The sequence below is a fragment of the Mercenaria mercenaria genome, chromosome 17 (assembly GCF_021730395.1).
Source record: "Mercenaria mercenaria strain notata chromosome 17, MADL_Memer_1, whole genome shotgun sequence".
Classification (NCBI taxonomy): Eukaryota; Metazoa; Mollusca; class Bivalvia; order Venerida; family Veneridae; genus Mercenaria; species Mercenaria mercenaria.
Window position 1 is genome coordinate 892,777 of NC_069377.1, and position 21,189 is coordinate 913,965.

The 21,189-nt window shown below is 33.6% G+C and overlaps 2 protein-coding genes across 10 annotated transcripts in view; one reads left to right on the forward strand and one right to left on the reverse strand.

Moving 5' to 3' along the window:
* LOC123536253 (NADH dehydrogenase [ubiquinone] 1 alpha subcomplex subunit 9, mitochondrial-like) overlaps positions 1-10,803 on the reverse strand; it is a 33,009-nt gene extending 22,206 nt beyond the window's left edge. The window contains exons 1-2 of the mRNA XM_045319250.2: positions 10,727-10,803; positions 9,186-9,362 (exon numbers count right to left, since the gene is read on the reverse strand). Coding sequence (XP_045175185.2) covers positions 9,186-9,362; positions 10,727-10,760 — 211 coding nt within the window. The 5' untranslated portion in view covers positions 10,761-10,803. The remainder of the gene's footprint in view (positions 1-9,185; positions 9,363-10,726) is intronic.
* Positions 10,804-18,032: 7,229 nt separating this feature from the next.
* LOC123535567 (kinesin-like protein KIF27) overlaps positions 18,033-21,189 on the forward strand; it is a 61,192-nt gene continuing 58,035 nt past the window's right edge. For all 9 annotated transcript variants that reach the window (XM_045318248.2, XM_045318249.2, XM_045318250.2 and 6 more), the window contains exon 1: positions 18,033-18,130. The gene's annotated coding sequence lies outside the window, so the exon portion shown is untranslated. The remainder of the gene's footprint in view (positions 18,131-21,189) is intronic.

The window sequence follows — 21,189 nt, forward strand, 5'->3', positions numbered from 1 at the left end:
AAATTCCTAATTTTAGAAAGAGGATCAATAAAATTTACTGGAATATATTCTTAACCATGGTCCATTCTTTTTCAAAAACTTGCACTATCTTTCTTTTTATTGCAATATCTTTATTGAGTTTATAATTATGATGAAGAAAGGATACAAATCCACGGAGTGTTAAAGATCTTTGTAAAGACCTACTTTGGAAAATATATTTTTTAAGTAGTGACAAAGTGATATTCAATGGCTTATCTGTGGTACCTAAGATAACATTTTTTTCATTTGGCAAAAAAGTGATATTTTTTCTTCCACACAATGACCTTATTTCACTGAAGAGATTTGATGTATGAGTACATGACCAGAATAAGTGCTCAATACTTTCATTTTCTACATTACAATATGAACATAAAGGTGTATCTTTTATTTTAAGTTTAAATAGGTAATCATTTAGTGGCAAAATACGATGTAATATCCTGACTTGAAACCACTGCATACTTGTGTCTTTAAAACAGTCAAAAGGCATATTATAGTACACCTTCCATTCATCTTGTTGAATGGAATATCGGTGGTTCCATTTTATTTGGCTGGTAGGAACTTCTTTGTTTTTATTAAAGATATCATAGAATGGCCTTGTTCCTTGTTTATGTTTTAAGAGTATTGACATAGGATTTGGTATTAGAGGAGTTTGATGTTTATCTAATTGTTTTCCCCTGTGACTTTTACTGAAGTATTTCATAATGGCATTTTTCATTCCCATGTAATGAAGAAGGTTAATATTTATATTATAATTATTTTGTAGTTTGTCTTTATTCATAATCTCATTATTTTCAAAATGTCATTGATGTATTTGATACCGTTCAAGTACCATGATTTGAAGAAAACACTTTTATTGCCAATACAAATATTATGATTATAAAATAGAGGTTCTTTTAAACAGTTACTTGAATCAACTTGTATTACAGAAATAAACTCTCCAAAACCAGAAAGTACATCTTTCCAGAACAAATTACTGCATATATTTGCCATTTTTTTCTGCATAGTGTTTGCCACAGTTGAACAATTTACTTTCATCAAAATAGAGATTAGTAAGAGATTGCCATTGACCCTCATGAAGAACTAATCTTCTTAGCCATGTCAGCTTCATACTTTTAATGAATGCCTCTAAGTTTACCATTTTAAGACCACCTTCAAAGTATTCCTTAATAATTACTGTTCTTTTTATTTTAGCTGGACCTTGCCATAAAAATTCAAATAGAAGTTCATTTATCTTTTTTATCATTGTTCCTTCAGGATTTGGTATTGTGAGAAATAGCTGATTAAAAACTGGTATTAAAATACTTTTAATCACTGTGATTTTTCCTAATGGAGTTAAATACCTGCGATTCCAAAATTTATTGACTTCTTAATTTTCTCTATTTTTTCATTATAATTCAAATCTATCATTTTTTCTAAATCAACATGAAAATGAACTCCAAGTAATTTAAATTTACATTGTCCCCAAAGTAGTTTAAATTTTGTTTTTATGAGTCTGCACTGTATTTTTTGGACCCTAGCCAAATGATGCATGTCTTATCAAAATTAATTTTAAGACCTGATAACTTAGAGAAATATTCCAGTTCATTTAATGTCTGATCTAGAGACTCCTTTGATCCATCCAAAAGGATGGAAGTGTCATCGGCATATTGAGATATAATGTGCTCTACATCACCAATATTAATGCCTTTTATTGCATCATTTTTTTTAATTCTATGAATGAGTATTTCCGTACAGAGGATAAAAATATAAGGTGATAGTGGATCCCCTTGACGACAGCCACGGCCTACTTTAAAGAATTCTGTTAAAAAACCACAATGTGCTACAGATGATTCAATATTATTATAGAAAATATTTACCCATGTTTTTATTGAGTTGCCAAAATTAAACAAATCTAATGTTTCATGTATAAAGTGCCATGAAATGGAGTCGAATGCTTTTTCAAAATCAATAAGTAGAAGAAGACCTGGTGAGTTGTTTATTTCTAAGTAATGCATTATATCATATAGTAATCTAGTATTTTCACCAATAAATCTGCCCTTTAAAAACCCTGTTTGTTCCTTACTAATAATTTTATCTAATATCGTCTTTAATCTGTTAGCAATAGATCCAGATACTATTTTGTATACTGTATTTAAAAGTGTAATAGGTCTCCAATTCCTTAAAAACTGACGTGGTTTATTTTCTTTTGGTATACAAGTAATTATTCCCTGTCTTTGTGTTACTGACATTAAACCATTGTTAAAAGCATCATTTAAAGACCGAATAATAAAATGTCCTAACTGCTTCCAAAAGACCTTAAAGAAATTAGCGGAGAAGCCATCACTTCCCGGACTTTTATCATTGGACATTGACTGTAAAGTTTCTCCTGCTTCTTTAAAAGTTAGCACTCCTTCTATAGATTCAGCTTCTAAGTTTGATAAGCTTGGAATGTTATAATTATCAAATTCTTTTTTTAAGTCTACATTTATTAAGTTTTCATCTTTATTTTCATATAATTCTTGAAAAAAGTCATGCATTTCCTTTAAAATTTCTGATTGAGATACAACAGTTTTACCATGTTCATTTTCTAACTTTGAAATAGTTTTATTTAAATAGTTATGTTTTTCAAGGTTACAGAAAAAGTTTGTTGGCTTTTCTCCTTCATCAATCCATTTAACTTTTGATCTTAATAGATGTCCTTTAAGTTTTTCTTCTCTAATAGAATTAAATTGTTTCTTTAATGAGTAAAGTTCATCAGAATTCTCTTCTTTTAATGTATTTTCTAAAGATTGTATCTTACTCATAATTTCCTTTTCTAGTCGACACTGTTTTTTTTTCTTGTAACTTGCATAGGATATTGATTTCCCACGTAATTCCATTAAAAGTGTTTCCAAAAATAACTGGTCATTTATAACAAATTGAATTTCATCGTTTGGTACATTGTCTATATTCTCAAAATTATAAACTGGTAGACAGTATTGTCTCTTTACTTCCTTAATTTTTTCCTTAATGCAGTTTAAATATTCAATATCATTTAAAAGAGAGTTATTGTGCTTCCAAAGTCCTTTACCATGGTTTATATTAGAGAAGCCAACTTTAATGAGATGAAGGAATGATCTGATTTATAGCTGGACTTGATTTCACAGTTTTTTACATTTGTAACAATTCTTCACTTATGAGAAAAAAATCTAGTCTAGCTTGCTGTATAGGATTACTCCTTCTCCAAGTATACTTTCGTACATCTGGAAAATTTTCCCTATATGGATCTACCAGTTGATGTTCTGTGATAAATTTTATCAAATTATCTCTGGCCTTTTTATTATTTATCCTTTTATAATTATAATAATCAATATCTGGATTTAGGACCAAATTAAAATCACCGCAAATTATACATTTTTCATTGTTGAAGTTCTCAACTATTCGGAAGACATTATTGTAGAAACTTGGATCATCATTATTCGGTCCATACAAATTTAATAAAGTTAATCGTTGTTTTCTATTGTAATATCCAATGCAATAAAATTCCCTACATCATCCCTTACAGATTTATGAACATCAATTTCAACATTTTTATTAAAAAGAATCGCTACACCTCTAGCATTAGACTTCGAGAAACTAAAATAGCACTCTCCATTCCACTGAGAGTAAATAAATTTTTCTTGACTCTTGGTAAAATGTGTGTCCTGTAGACAGTATATGTGATGGTTTTTTTCCTTCAAAAATTTAAAGACATCTATTCTCTTCTTGTTCTCATTTAGGCCACGGCAGTTAAGTGATAAGATACTTATTTCATCCATATAAAACAATGGATATATTTCCAAACATGGATAGTACTTCCATAACTTTTATGAAAAGTATATCTAAAATGTGGGTTATGTGCAATAACAAAATGTGTATAGAAAATATAAAAAAAACTTGGTGCAGGAAGATCATGAGCATGTAAAAGAATTTCTTTCAAAATACTATTATAATAGCATTTCTATGTTTTGTTGACACTTAAAAATGCAGTTTCTCTACTTATTCTATTTCCAGAGGAAATTATTGTCAAAAAGAAAATAACAAATGTTTATAAGGGCATATCTTCTGTTGATACAGGTACTTAAACATAGTCCTATGGTGTAAAGAAAAAAAAAAAAAAAAAGTATATCATACATCACATAGGAATATTATGGAAATATCTTAAAAATGTACTAGTTTCTGCCCAGTTATCGAACCGAAAAAGTATATCATACATCACATAGGAATATTATGGAAATATCTTAAAAATGTACTAGTTTCTGCCCAGTTATCGAACCGAACAAAAGAAAATTTCACATGCTATACAATACCAGGTTTCATAAATGGAAACATTTTATTTAATATATAATATTGGGCCGAATGTTGAAAACATTCTATTTAATATACTTGTACTGGGTCTTCTGTTGGAAACATTATATTCAATACACAATACTGGGTCTTATGTTAAAAAATAATCTATTTAATATACCATGTGCCTTTGAGCAATAACATTATGAAGTGGAAATATCGGCCTTAAAAAGAAAAGAATAACTCCTTTAGAAAAAACAAACAAACAAAAAAAAAGAAAAAACTATCACACAAAAAAAAACAAAAAAAAACATGAGACAAAACATATCTGTTCTAAATTGCAACTATTAAGTAAGCAAGAGAAGAAATATATCTTCATATGAAGTAAAGATAGCACTTACATCTTTACAACATCTCTATCAATTTTGTTAACTGTAAAAACTTCTATATTTGAGAAGCATTAATTTTTACCTAGAATAAATGTCAGTTTACACTAGTAATGTTTTAACAATGTTAATCTTTTACTGTAAAATGATTTCATAGGCAAATGTTTTTTTTTCTGTTATCAAGATTTATAAATTCATAACAAAAGTTACAACACTTTTTGAAAGTGACCTTAGTCCAGTTTCTATTTTTATAGTTTTTCTTTAATTAGTAACTTTTTATAATGTCTTCCACACTATCGTACAGGTCAAATTTGTGTCTTTTTCCATTGTTGTCCAACCCATAAACCGCTCCATTGAAGAACCACGCATTTTTAATGTTTGGATTGAGCAACAAGCGATTTATCAGATGGTGGTTCGCTTTTGTGACATCGTCTGCCAACCTGTTGCCTGCTGATTTCATAGCTGCTCGTTTGGTCATAACTCAAGTTTTTGCATCGTTATTGAGTAGTTTCACAAGCACTGGTTTTGGTAAGCCTGGTTTTCCCGGGATTCTATGTAAGGCCACAATTTCTGTCTTAGACAGGTTTATGTCTTGAGCTTCCAAAAGACTGCATACTTTATCTGTGAGACTATTTATTGTTTCACCCTCAATTTGTTTGACATTCATGATTTTAAAGTTATTTTTTCTTGAATATTGTTCATTATAATTAGATCTCCTGCTCGCTTCTCTTATAATGACCTCTTGAGCTCTGACTTTTTCTTCAAGCTTTTCCACTGACTGATTTGTTTTGGTTTGAAGATCTTGAATCTGACTTTTCAGCATGTTATTTTCAAATTCTAGACTGTCCAGTTTTTCATTTAATTGCTGAGTTTTGATTGTGAAGTTTGATTCTATTGTCTTTATCATTTGTTTCTCCATCTTGGTTACTATATTTGTTACAGTTTTAGTAACCAAAGTTTCAATATCATCCTTAGTTAGCATACTTTTGAGCTCCCCCCTAAGGTTAACAATATTTTCTGACAAGCCTTCTAACTGCTGGTGAATAAAAGTAAGCTCTTCTGTACTTGTCTCACTGACATCTGAATGAGTTCTGACTTTTTTAGCCTTAGGGGTATCTGCATTGTTCTTGCCTTGTGTTTTCTTTTTATTCTCTTTGCTATCCATTTTACAGTGTAAACAACAAACCTGTTTTTATCCAATATGTCAAATTCAATAGAGCAGTACCCTACACTAATCCACTAATCCTCTCTGTCCAGTTATCAAAACAATGCTTTTACACACAAAATTTCAGGGGAGCATCTCAAAAGTTGAATTTTCTGTATTTCTTTACACAATAAGTCCAATAGTTTACATATCCACTTTCAACATTTTATCTTTTTTTTTATTTCCAAGCTATCTCCAGAAACAAAAACCTCCCAAAATATTTCTTTAATAGTTTTTGCACATATTAGTCCAAAATTCCATCTCAGCAATTACACTTTGAAGTGTATTTTGATTGAAATTCTAAGAGCAATAAAACTAGCTGTTCATCACTCTATACATGACCTTGACCTTTTTTATTCATGAAATATTGGTGCCAGAGTTATGGCCCTTATCATCAAGGTGAACGTTCTGACCAATTTTTATGAAGATCTTGTGAAATATATGGCCTCTAGAGAGGTCACAAGGTTTTTCTATTTTTAGACCTACTGACCTAGTTTTTGATGGCACGTGACCCAGTTTCAAACTTGACCTAGATATCATCAAGGTGTACATTCTGACCAATTTTCATGAAGATCTTGTGAAATATATGGCCTCTAGAGAGGTCACAAGGTTTTTCTATTTTTAGACCTACTGACCTAGTTTTTGACGGCACGTGACCCAGTTTCGAACTTGACCTAGATATCATCAAGATGAACATTCTGACCAACTTTCATAAAGATCCCATGAAAAATGTGACCTCCAGAGTGGTCACAAGCAAAAGTTTACGGACGCACGCACGCACGGACGCAGACGACAGACACCGCGCGATCAAAAAAGCTCACCTTGTCACTTTGTGACAGGTGAGCTAATAAAAACATGGTGTCAATCAACCTTTTTGTCAGCTGATGTGTTTTACACAGACACAATACTGTAGTAAACGATATACATAACAACTCAACAGTATATGTAAACAAGAGGACAATGATGGTCCTGAATCGTTCACCTCTTCCCACATGACCCAGTTTTGAGTATGATGTCATTTTTTTCTATTATGTGACATAGTGACCTAGTTTTTGAGCTCATGTGACCCAGTTTTGAACTTGACCTAGATATCATCAAGATAAAAATTCTGACCAATTTTCATGAAGATCCATTGAAAAATATGGCCTCTAGAGAGGTCAAAAGATTTTTCTAATTTTAGACCTACTGACCTAGTTTTTGACCGCAGTTGACCCAGTTTCAAACTTGAACTAGATATCATCAAGATGAACATTCAGTCCAACTTTCATACAGATCCCATGAAAAGTATGGCCTCTAGAGAGGTCACAAGGTTTTTTATTATTTGATCTACTGACCTAGTTTTTGATGGCACGTGACCCAGTTTCAAACCTGACCTAGATATCATCAAGTTGAACATTCTGACCAATTTCCATGAAGATCCATTCAAGGGTATGGCCTCTAGAGAGGTCACAAGGTTTTTCTATTTTAAGACCTACTGACCTAGTTTTTGATCGCAGTTGACCCAGTTTCAAATTTAACCTATATATCATCAAGATAAACATTCAGACCAAATTTCATACAGATCCCATGAAAAATATGACCTCTAGAGAGGTCACAAAGTTTTTTCATTATTTGACCTACTGACCTATTTTTGATGACACGTGACTCACTTTCAAATTTGACCTAGTTATCATCAAGATGAACATTCTGACCAATTCTTATGAAGATCCATTCACAAGTATGGCCTCTAGAGAGGTCACAAGGTGTTTCTATTTTTAGACCTACTGACATAGTTTTTGACCGCAGGTGACCCAGTTTCGAACTTGACCTAGATATCATCAAGATGAACATTCAGACCAACTTTCATACAGATCCCATGAAAAATATGGCCTTTAGAGAGGTCACAAGGTTTTTCTATTATTTGACCTACTGACCTAGTTTTTGAAGGCACGTGACCCAGTTTCGAACTTGACCTAGATATCATCAAGATGAACGTTCTGACCAATTTTCATGAAGATCTTGTGAAATATATGGCCTCTAGAGAGGTCACAAGGTTTTTCTATTTTTAGACCTACTGACCTAGTTTTTGATGGCACGTGACCCAGTTTCGAACTTGACCTAGATATCATCAAGGTGAACATTCAGACCAATTTTCATGAAGATCTTGTGAAATATATGGCCTCTAGAGAGGTAACAAGGTTTTTCTATTTTTAGACCTACTGACCTAGTTTTTGATCGCAAGTGACCCAGTTTCGAACCTGACCTAGAAATCATCAAGGTGAACATTCAGACCAATTTTCATGAAGATCCATTCACAAGTATGGCCTCTAGAGAGGTCACAAGGTTTTTCTATTTTTAGACCTGCTGACCTAGTTTTTGACCGCACGTTACCCAGTTTCAAACTTGACCTAGATATCATCAAGATGAACATTCAGACCAACTTTCATACAGATCCCATGAAAAATATGGCCTTTAGAGAGGTCACAAGGTTTTTCTATTATTTGACCTACTGACCTAGTTTTTGATGGCACGTGACCTAGTTTCGAACTTGACCTAGATATCATCAAGGTGAACATTCTGACCAATTTTAATGAAGATCTTGTGAAATATATGGCCTCTAGAGAGGTCACAAGGTTTTTCTATTTTTAGACCTACTGACCTAGTTTTTGATGGCACGTGACCCAGTTTCGAACTTGACCTAGATATCATCAAGATGAACATTCTGACCAACTTTCATAAAGATCCCACAAAAAATGTGACCTCTAGAGTGGTCACAAGCAAAAGTTTACGGACGGACGCACAGACGGACGCAAGGACGACGGACGCCGCGTGATCACAAAAGCTCACCTTGTCACTTTGTGACAGGTTAGCTAAAAAAGAGAAAGTGTAAAAAAAACTTTAACCAAGGTGGGGACGCGGAAAGACACCGACGCCGGGTCGAGTAGGATAGCTCTCCTTATACTTCATATAGTCGAGCTAAAAATCTACATGAAGATTTCTATAATATGTGAATCATTTCTTTCAGATGGGCTGAGTACTCAAGAAATTTAACAGACGGACTGAAAAATACACTTAGTATTACCCAGTATTTTTACAAACATCACAGAAATTTGTATTTATAAGACTTCTGAAAAAAAATTTTATATGTTGTCACCATTAAACATATATGTGTGTGAACATAAACAGAGGTAAACCGTTAAATATATAATTATGTGTGTGTAAACATAAACAGAGGTAAACCATCCTGTTTCCCCTCGAATAGAACTAAGGTAAGCTTACAAAACTCTGACAAAGTCTTGCAAATATACACATACCAAGTTTGTTTACAACAATGTAACCCAAGGATGATTTTGCTCCAAACACTGTAACAACTGAGCCATTGAAGGATGATCGTCCTCCTGTTCCTCTCTTGTAGTTTGTTGTGGTGATACTTGTTGACTTGTGGCGCTGAGCTACACACATCAACCCCACTATTTCAGGAACCTTTGGGACTAAAATAAACAAAACATAATCTGATGTATTTTTACTTTGGCATGGTTTATCTTGGACTGGAGAAAAGCACACAAAGTCTTGTCAACAAATACTTAACTACTGTATGGACAGATCTCAACTTGACTGAAGTTGGCATCAACTTGATTGGACCCCTTCAAGGCCTTGACATTTTAGTAACATTGAAAATGAAACAGCAGATAGACTGCACAGAGCATGACAGATAATGAGAAAGTTGCAAGTCCTTATGTAGCTTGGGGATCTGTTCATATCATAACTTAACTTGCTTGATAGTGCAATTTTTGACCAGTGTCATTATTTTATTGTAATGTTTTAGATGTAAATATGATATTGTGATATTGTTATGCAGCAATAAAATTTAATCTAATCTAATATCAAATGCTAAAGGTCAGATATCACTCATTCTAACATAAAACTGCCGACCTTGTCATTTTTAGGAGATATTTTAACAGGAGAGAAAACGTGTGTTAGCAGATTCTCATGCTCACAAAGTCACATGCTGTTATAACACCTTTTTAAGTCTATATCAAAGCTTTCCGTGCATAAATGCATAACGGCCCCAAAACATATTCAAAAGGAAATGACGTCAATGTGAAAAATCAACGCAGACATTCCCACGCGTTTCAAGGAAATTCAATGACGTTGAAGGATAATTTATTTGTTTATCATGTGTTTAGTTTTTATGCATTTTATGTTAGAATAGCATTAGCACATGTTCATTTCTTATTACAACATCTTGTGGATTCTGCAGACATTATAACAGGAAAAAACATGCGTTATTCCTATATTCACAGAGAATGGATACATCCTTAGGATCCTATATCACATCAACTTGCAGACTATTTTAAAGAATGATCAAATTGAGGACGAGCTGGGGGAGTTGTAGAAAGACAGAGATAGAGAGAAATTTAAGATCTATAAACACTTCCAGTTTACCGGTCCCCGGTCGGAAATACGTCATGACGTCACGTTACTTTGGGGGCTGCTGCCCCCACACCCCTGCTTTTTCATTAGTGCTACTGGCCCCATACAAAAGCTATGTTATTTCAACAAGAATTTAAACACAACCCTCCCAACATAAATAGTCAAAGTCAGTGGGGACCGCTAAAATGGAAACTCCCCCAAATGTATTATAGCTACATCACTGATCCTTTCAAACTTCTTTTGTGTACATTCTAAAGTGAACCTTTTTTCGGACAGCTTAATTTGGACTTCAGAAACATGATAAGTAATCACAAATACTTCAGCCAAGTTTGATACTGTATAAAATATAGAATTCTGCTTGATATTTCAAACCCTGCAAAATAGCATGCAATCTTTAAATATTACTGAAAAATGCTCTTACTCCCAAAATTTACCACCCGGGCAAGAGTAGCCATTTTGCCCTTCAACAAATTGGGCGAGGACTAAAACCCGGGATCGGGACACGGTATATTTTATAAGCTCTATGTGTGGTAACAAGGTAATCATCTAGTAATAAAATTTCTCTTTTCGTATCTTAATTATACTTTAACTTAAAGTTTAAATAAGAACAAACAAGTGAATGAAGTATTGCCATGCAATACAAAGTCCCCTACTGGAGGGCACCTAAATTTTCCTACTGCAGTATAACATAATGATCGAAGTGATATCTGTCAATGATGTATATGTTATAACAACACTTGGATTAAAATTTGCATATATAAATACCTACAGTTGTTTTCATATGGATTTTTTTACCAATTATAAAAAAGTTATCATATAAGTTATTTATAGTAACAACAAATTAATTCTAAAAACAATATAATAAAATTTCTCTTTTCGTATCTTAATTATACTTTAACTTAAAGTTTAAATAAGAACAAACAAGTGAATGAAGTATTGCCATGCAATACAAAGTCCCCTACTGGAGGGCACCTAAATTTTCCTACTGCAGTATAACATAATGATCGAAGTGATATCTGTCAATGATGTATATGTTATAACAACACTTGGATTAAAATTTGCATATATAAATACCTACAGTTGTTTTCATATGGATTTTTTTACCAATTATAAAAAAGTTATCATATAAGTTATTTATAGTAACAACAAATTAATTCTAAAAACAATAAAATAAATAAATATTAATATTATAAGTCCACACAAAACTCTTTAACAGGCAGTGATAGGTCAAAATACACCTAAAAATTCAATGCAACATACATGTTGTACCACAGAAAAGTGGTCTCGATTTTTCCCTACAGCTAGTAACAATCTATAATCTATTCATAGTAACAACCAAGGGACGTACTTCTAAAAGCAAGGGTGCCTCATGGTGGTGAACATTTGTGCCAAGTTACATCAAAATCCCACCATGCATGAAGAAGAAATGCTCCGGACAAAGTCATTTTTGTATCTGACCTTTGGCTTCTAACTGTGACCTTGACCTTAGACCTAGGGCCCGGATTTTGCGCATGACATGTTGTCTCATCCAGGGGAATATTTGTGCCAAATGATATTTAAATCTTGTCTTGCATGACAAAGTTATAGACCGGATAGGAAAAAAAAATCCTATTGACCTTTGATCTCAAATTGTGACCTTGACCTTGAAGCTAGGGTTCTGGGTGTTGCGCACGACACGTTGTCTCATCATGGGGACCATTTATGCCAGGTAATATTGTAATCCCTTGATGGATGACAGAGTTCTGGACCGGGCAGGAAAAAAAATCCTATTGACGTTTGACCTCCAATTGTGACCTTGACCTTTAAGCTAGGGGTCCGAGTTTTGCGCATGACATGTTGTCTTAATATTGGGAACATATGTGCTAAGTAATATTAAAATCCCTTCATGGATGGCAGAGTTATGGACCAAACAGGAAAAAAGTCCTGTTGACCTTTGACCTCCAATTATGACCTTGACCTTTGAGCCAGAGGTCCGGGTTTTGCGCATGACACGTCATCTTATCATGGGAAGCATTTGTGCCAAGTGATATTAACATCCCTTAATGAATGACAGAGTAATGGACCAGACACGAAACAGACCCTATTCATGCCATGTTAACATTTGACTGCTAAGTGTGCCCTTGACCTTTGAGCTAGGGATCTGAAAGTTGAGCACGACACATTGTCTTATTATGAGGTACATTTGTGCCATGTAATATTAAAATCCCTTCATAGATTGGAGAGTTATTGACCGGACAGGAAAAAGCCCAGTTGACATTGACCTCCGATTGTGACCTTGACCTTTGAGCTAGGGGTCAGGGTTTTGCACATGACAAGTCACCTTATCATGGGGAACATTTGTGCCAAGTAATATTAAAATCCCTTCATGGATGACAAGAAACTGCGGACGGATGGACGGAAGGACGAACGGAATGACGGAAAGTGCATTCCTACGGTCCCCGAAACTGGTTTTCAACCAGTAGGGGACTAATAAATATCAGAAAAAAAATGGTATTCTTTCAGGTCTGAATTAAACTGATACTGCATTATTTTATAAAACATATATACTTTGAAATCATATCACTGTCAAATACTGTGTTATAATTAATACACAACAATTTGACTATTTTAAGTGCCATTTCACAGTCCCGACAAGAAATGCATGTGTAAGTGGAAGTACATGTACATAAAAAAATGTGAAATGTAACCTTTATGGTTTTTAACATTTCTCCAACTTTATGCTATGATACGATTTTATCTATTCTACGATTTCAACATATTTTCAAAATCTTAAAGAAATAGAGAATCTACACATAAATGTTTAGGCTTTATATACTAGCGAAAATTAGTAAAAATGGAAACAGAAATTTAAAAAAAGTATTTGCCATACTATCTACATATGCAGACTTTATAAAATATGTGGTATTCACTTAAAATTGATAAAAATTATCATAATTTTATCATTCAGTGTTCTTGGAATATTCATGTATGATCATGAACATATTATTTAAAGAATGCTATGAAATTTCCAATCTATTTTAGATGACCTTGGAGATATTTACCGAAAGATTTGGGGTACAAGCTTTGCAGAGTTTTTAGCGCACTTATATGATGAGCTGAACTTTCAACAAGGCAGAGCACTTTAATGATTGACAACCTTCAACCTTTGATAATCACAAAACCATACGCTCCTTTACCAGCGTTGAGTATCCATTACCGTTACTTCACAAATGTATTGTAATATTCGACCGATGCGTGGAAGTGTAACAACATAGCTGTCCTGATTTGGTAAAGTATCAAATCAGTACTTCCGTCATACCTGAGTAGAAAATGTGAAAATTTAACTTTTTTTGATATTATTATCAGATGCTTATACATAAAAAGCAAATCAAAAGACCGCAAATGGCACATTCAAAGAACGCATATTCGTTTTAACATGTGTAACAACTTTTAGAAAAATAAATTGAATATTTAACACCATTATATGAAAGAGTAAATTTATATAAAAATGGGTAAAATAATGCGGTTCCGACCAACATTATATTATTATCTATTTATGATATAACACATTTTGGACAACCACACACATTTTTTCAAGGATATTCGTCTGTATGAATATAACTTTTGAAAACATTTACTAACAGAATATGACATTGTGTTTTGGCTAGCTTAAACGCAAAAGAAAGTGTGCACTTTTTAAATGTGAATATTCTCAGTTCTAAAAGAGGTGTCCGTCTACAATTTGCAACATACTTTGCTCGAAGCATGTACTATTGATATTACTTCAATTTTACGATAAAAACTGGGTGGAGTCTAGATAACTAGCGACAGTAGACTTTTGCGCACTTTGCACGTGCTGCCCATAGGAAATGCACATGTCTACAATTTTAAACGTTTTGCCAGTTTTTTTATACCTTTGGTAAAAAGAAAAACACATCAGATTTCAAATCTTTGCTGTGATAGAATGCCACGACTTTGTGAATGCTTCAACGGGATGACAACGTTATTTACGTCAGCTGAACGTTTGGGTGCCAAAGTAATGTCATAATTCTTTTGCACGCACCAGCAATTTCAGCAAGCTGGCCGAGTCGCTGTACGCCATTGATCCAGCAGACCTCGGGTGACAACCGCCACTCAAGAACGGAATAAAATTCCTCGTGACGTCATTCTACTGTTACGTTAGGCCTAAGCCATGCTTGAATAAATAGTAGAGGTGGTCACACACGATATTTAAACAAAATAATGTTTGAGAAACAGGCAGTTTTTTATCATCTGACAAGAAAGTGATTCACAACTTCCGTTGTTGACCCCTGTTGGCTTTGAATAGCCAAGAATCCCCATAAATGTCAAAATTTTGAAAATAATTGAAAAACATCTCATTGGCCATAAACTGCAATAAATTTTGGTACCGAACGTGACATACTTTTAGACAAAATAATCTACTTCGGACAACAAGATCTACTTCAGTTTACGAAAACCTGCGTGCACACTTTCTTTTGCGTTTGAGTATACATGAATTTTGATTGAGTTTTAGTGATTTTGTAAAATTCAACCTTTTGAAATTTTGGTTTTCTGTATTTCTTTAAATGGGCGAATAACTGTATTTAAACTTTCCAAGAAAATGATAGCTGATATTTTAGCTATCTCGCTTTAGAATATATGTTTTTAAGAGTCCGTCGCACGTGCAAATAGTTTTGTGATATTATCAATACAGTGTCGAATCTTCGGAAAGATGAGAAGATTTGTCATTGTGTAGTTGGTTCGAAGGAAAATTTACAGAATTTCCATCTGTACACTTCCACTTCCATACAAGCTATGGTTGCATTACTCCAGAGGATGGTGACATTTTAACAAAAACCTTTATTATAAGTCAACTTAATATGGTTAAACGTAAGTTCAGCGCCAACAACGATGTATTTCGAACAAGAGTGCCCTTACCTACAGATTACAATTATGTGTCTGTAACCTGATGAAGAGATATTTTAAATGAAAAGGTTCTAAATTGTTTCCTTGATACCTCAATTAATGTTCAGGAATATGAATTTACAAAAACAAAATAGTTTAAGTGAGGCAAAGGACATGTAGACATTCTAATGTTGAATCTCCTATATTATGCTCAGACTTAAAATCGGTGTTGTATTTTGCTAAAAAAGATTTATGGTCGACAATGCAAGGGCCGAAGAAATTGTGCAGAAATGTTGCTGTCCAGGTCACTCATCCATCCAAGACGTTGACAATGCCTGCACATAGTCACACCGAAAAGGCTTTAATTATGAAGACAGAACGGAGGCTATTCTTTAATGTCATACAAATTCACAAACATAATTATCAGAAGGCAATACATTGAATTAAAATGGATAATATAGAGAATATACCAACCACAAAGTTTAAGTTCTGAGGTATAATTGTGTTACGCCGTTTCAGGATGATTATAAGCTCTTTTTACACAGACACATGTCACAAAATGGACCGGTTCTCTCTTTGCCAGGCCCAACACTTTTGAAAAACTCCTGTATTCTAAGTGGAAATAAAGATTTGACAGGCATGCTGATATTTATGTTTGAAACAGGCAGACTGTATTATCATGCCTTGAAGTTAGTGGTCATGGCAATAATTGAACCAGTTATAACCTGAGCAACCTAAAAAAAAAGTTGCAAAGATAAAATATGTGTAATGGTGAAACGTTTGTGATCAGAATGTATATCAGAAAACTTCATTACCTCTCATGAACAGATTCAACAAAACCGAGTCTACTATTCTGTTGCTTGGTTGCGTTTTGTGTTTCTATAAGAACTCGGTGAAAAGTAGTGAATTGGTCCCAGTTAAATTAATTTGGTTGCCCTAAACGAGAAGCAATGGGCCGAACTAAACAAACTGGAATTTGTAGAGGAGATGTGAGGTTATGGAGCCTAATTAAATAAAACATTAAAAGCTAGTCACATTTTCTATATGTTATATTTCTGTCTATTTCTTTGTTAATACATATCATGTAGGCTTTCTTATTTATTACTTTTTATTTTTTTTTAAGGATTCTTATAAGAATGAATTACTGTTATTTCATTTACCTAAATATTGAAAGATGTACACAATTTCTCAACGTAACAATTGTGCCTAATTAAACTGGTTTGTAAAATTTTAGCGTTTTATGTTACCCATTTCAGTCTTCAGTTTCGCATTGTTTTCAGCATCGCTTTAAAAAAGCATATTCAAGTGGACATGATGAGATGAAAAGAAAAAACATTAGAATTAAAGTAAAAACAAGATCGAAGATATCTTGTTTTATTCTAATGCTTAGTATAATTTCATTTTACATCTACATCTACATCTTTTTCACCCAACCGTCGATTTCCAACTATCACTGGGCGGCGCTGTCAGAGAAACAGTTGTTAAAGAAATGATATGTTACAGATGTTATAGTATGCTACAGTTAAAACAGGACAGAAGCAACAAAATTACATATTTACCACCGCCAGCCTCTCTCTAAAGATACTGAGACTGGGGCTAGATTTGACATAAGCTGGTAGGGAGTTCCAGAGTCGGATGGTCCTTGAGAAGTATGAGTTAGAGAAGTACTGAGTGTGAGACATGGGGATTAAGTAATTTAGGTTTTTAGTTTGAATATGATGAGATTGGTCGGCTGCAACTAACTGGGTTCTTATTTTATAAAACATTACTAATGAATTGTGTAACCTTCTATATTGGAGTGTATTCCATTCTAATGTTTTCAACATTTGTGTAACACTTCTGTTGTAACTGTAATCGTTTTGAACATTTTTCAACTTTGCTAGTAAGGGTTTTTTTGCCAAGGATGCCAGACGCTTGAACACTACTCCACTTGAGGCCGGACATAGGTGTTGTATTTAGCTGCCTCACAAGTTTTTAACTCTATGTTGTGAAGTTTATAGGGGTAGACAACAGGATTTTTCTTTCTAAAGATTCTAAGGACTTCACACTTGTCCGGGTTGAACTCCATGGACCATGTCTTCTCCCAGGTTTCTAAGCTAATGAGGTCTTGTTGCAGAGATATACTATCTGAAATGGAGTTGATGGTAAGGTATATTATGGTGTCATCTACAAACATTCTTGCGTTACATTTGACCGAGTCTGGTAAGTCATTGATATATACAGGAAGAGACCAGGCCCAAGAACAGACCCCTTGGGAACTCCAGACAGTACACGAAGTTCACTGGAAAAATGACCATCAACAGCGACTTCCTGGGATCGGTTTGACAGGAAAGATTTGACCCATTTGGTAATTTGTGGGTTGACACCAAAGGCATTGTAGCTTATAAATTAATCTAATGTGATCGACCTTGTCAAACGCCTTGGAAAAGTCCATGACAATAACATCTGTTTGTTGACCCTGTTCAACGAACAAAGTCATTATAGAATCACATAATTTTGAATTTGCTGTACCAGATTCTATTCTCTTTATTACTGTTTCACAATGTGTGCATACATCAAACATGGCCCCCACAATTCTTTTGATTTTTATTCAGCAATGACAATTATCTTCAGGAAAATGTAAATACAGACACTTAAAATGGGTCCTGGTGTGTGCTGCAGCCATTAGAATTTTGTAATTTTATATAGAATAAAAAAGAACAGCTATTCAATTTGTGGTAACCTTTGGTCTCCGCCTTGTATTGTATTGTTTTACATGTAATTTCAGCCTCGTGCATAGGCGCACCCTCCCATATTTCCGGATTTGATGCGTACGTTACGGCACAGATAATAGAAATGACTACGCACATGCGCATTGTCCGCAAGCGAGGAATTTGTTGTTGTTTACATCGTTACTTGTGAAAAATTAATCATCGTCTTTCACACCTGCAGCTTTAATATGGTAAAGTCATCAGTCAGTTTCAAACAAATATATTTCGTCAGTACAATGCAATTAGTTTCTCAAGATTCTTTTTGCTCTAGTCTAAGAAACTACAAGTTCTTCCATGAGCTTTACATACCCCACCCGCCAACTGTAAATTGGTCACATTGCCTGCTTTTGACTGAAACTAAATGTAATTGAAAAATATTTTTTTATTTATTCTTCACTGTATCAAAAAAATTAAAACCATACAAGCAAATATAATAAAAAAATGGGATTGTTTGACAAATAATGGAAGTGTCTATAACGGCATGACCGTCGTGCAGATTATTTTTCTTAATATTCTTACCATTTCTATTATTTGGAGTAAGGTAAATCTTAGTTAAAAAACCAGCTATTATGGCATCATTTTTATCGTTTAAGATTTTAAATCCACATTAATTAGATATTAAAACAACACCCCAACAAATGCCATAATTCTATTAGATCTACCTGGAACAACTGATACGGGGACTGGAAACCGGCATTTATCTTATCTTATGCTGTCGCCTAATTGAAGCGTATGCCGTAGGTTAATCTGCTATTACTCAAACACTTACGCCTTACAGTTTAACTCGTCCGTTCAGTGAAAATCTGGGAAAGCATTTGTTGATTTTTTTGTTGAAAACTAAAGTTCTGCCATGAAATTATTGCCTGCATCTGTTTTTAAATGGAAAATATCTACATTAATGTTACTTTTCGCCCTGTGAAAATGGCTAAATCTAGACTTGTCTAACCAAGAGAGAAAAATGTCGTTTTTTACATGATATTTGCCTTGTTGATTCAGAGTATTTAGAACAAAAGAATTCAAAGGACATATTTTAATGAAAATAGCAAGTCAAAACTTTAAACTGTTGCCTGAAAATATTTGTTTATGATATTGCTCTGTTCTTCACCATTTAAATGCGTGTTAAACCTAGATGATTTTCTGCAGTTTTATCTAAAAGTTCGGAATACTAAATGTAACTTCGTTGTCGGCCTTTTTTAAAAAAAAAATATTGTTATTTTAAATTAAATACATTGTATTTTTCACAGATCAGTTTTAAGATTAAATTTATTGAACTAATTTTTGGAGTTTAAACAACAATTTCGTTTGAAACATTCCCTACGTTCAAGAAGAATGTTTGTTTCTGTATGTAGAAATCTGACATTATAAACAATAATTATAATATGGCTCTACAAGATTAAGAAAATGTCAGCTTTCTATTATATTCCATTTTTTTTTATTCAAATCCAACAAAAATCGGACCTTTGATAAAGGTTTGAAGTTACGTGGTAAAATATTTCTACAGGGAAGTGAGCTTGAGTTAATTCATAATAATTAAGCATATCACCACATGCAGTCACATGCTGTTTTTGCTTCAGAATCCATTTAGATCAGTCTCTGATCATCTAATTATCGCCACTTAACATGTGACTGGTAAACCCTTTGAACAATATGTGTTACAGCTCCATGATTAACATGAGGTAATATGCTAATTACACGCTAATCGGTAGTGGCGAAAACAAAATATCGATCACTAACGACTGGTCGATATTTACAGGTATGGGCGACAGCATAATACAGATAAATGTATTGATTTATACGGAGTTTCTACTCTCCGTATTAGGCCTTCCTGGATCTACTATTAATTGAATAATTCAAAAATTCATTGAATAATTCATCAGTTGCTAGTAAATCAAAAGAATGCACAGAAAATATATTCTTGCATACAATAATAATAGTTAGTTATCATACCCTAATGCTGTGATATTACTTTTATTATGTTTTTAATTCAATTAATTGTTCTTAAGTGATTCAACAGAATGCAGGCAGGTACAATCTAAACTTGTCAAATAGTCCATACTTTATGGAGATCTGATAAGCAAGGAAAACTTAAGAAAAGATTTACAAAATGTTGCATATGTGTACAGTATTTTTAGTGGAATCAATAACAAAAAAAACAACCTGTCTTTACAGGCATGATTGTTGTGCGAAAGACGAAAATAATCAGCACAACCCAGTGTTCCCACTGGCATTTAAAGTTAGGGGTAAAAACACTTTTTTACTAAGAGATAGGTAACAGCTGTCTCCAAAACTGGGGGTGCAAAGTACCATTCTGGGGGTGATAAACACCCATTTGTGGGTTTCTGGGAACACTGCAACTGTCGTGTGAATGACAAAAATAATCTCCATGTGTAGACTTTATAAAATATGCAGGGTTGGCAAAAAGACGGGAAATACTCGTATTTCCCGGGACAGCGGGAAATACTGGTAATTCCCGGGAAATACTGGGGAATACTCTTCAGGCCTTACATTCGTTGTAAAATTGACCCAAAAATTTTATCATACTAACTTCAGACAAGATTACATTCCTTTCAAATAGTCCAGTTATACACTCCAAAATACAGGGGAGGTGTTACTGCTAATTGGTGGATTATTGACAGATTCTATAATGATACAGAATATACAGTATAGCCCCAAGCACTATATTTAACTATCCTATTGCACATGTTTGTTGCAAATAAAGTAACAATACTTTGCTGTAAAATAATTCCCACCATTGTGATTTCACAAAACAGTGAAAGAAATTCATCAGTCATACCTCTGAGCATTTATTCACTTTCTCAAAATACATGTAATTGCTTTTTAGCTCGACTATTCGGGTTAAGTTTTTCGTACCAGTCCACATTTTGACAAAGTCTTTTGAGATAAAGCTTTGAAACTTTCAACACTTGTTTACCATCATCATGGCCAGTTATAGGCAAGAGCACATAACTCAGTCAAGGATTTTGGCTGAATTATGGCCCCTTTTAACTTAGAAATCATGGTTAAGTTTTTCGTACCAGTTCATATTTTGACAAAGTCTTTTGAGATAAAGCTTTGAAACTTTCAATATTTGTTTACCATCACCATGTCCAGTTATAGGTAAGAGCACATAACTCCATCAAAAATTTTGGCTGAATTATGGCCCTTTTTGACTTAGAAATCTGGGTTAATATTTCGTACCAGTTCATATTTTGACAGTCTTTTGAGATAAAGCTTTGAAACTTTCAACACC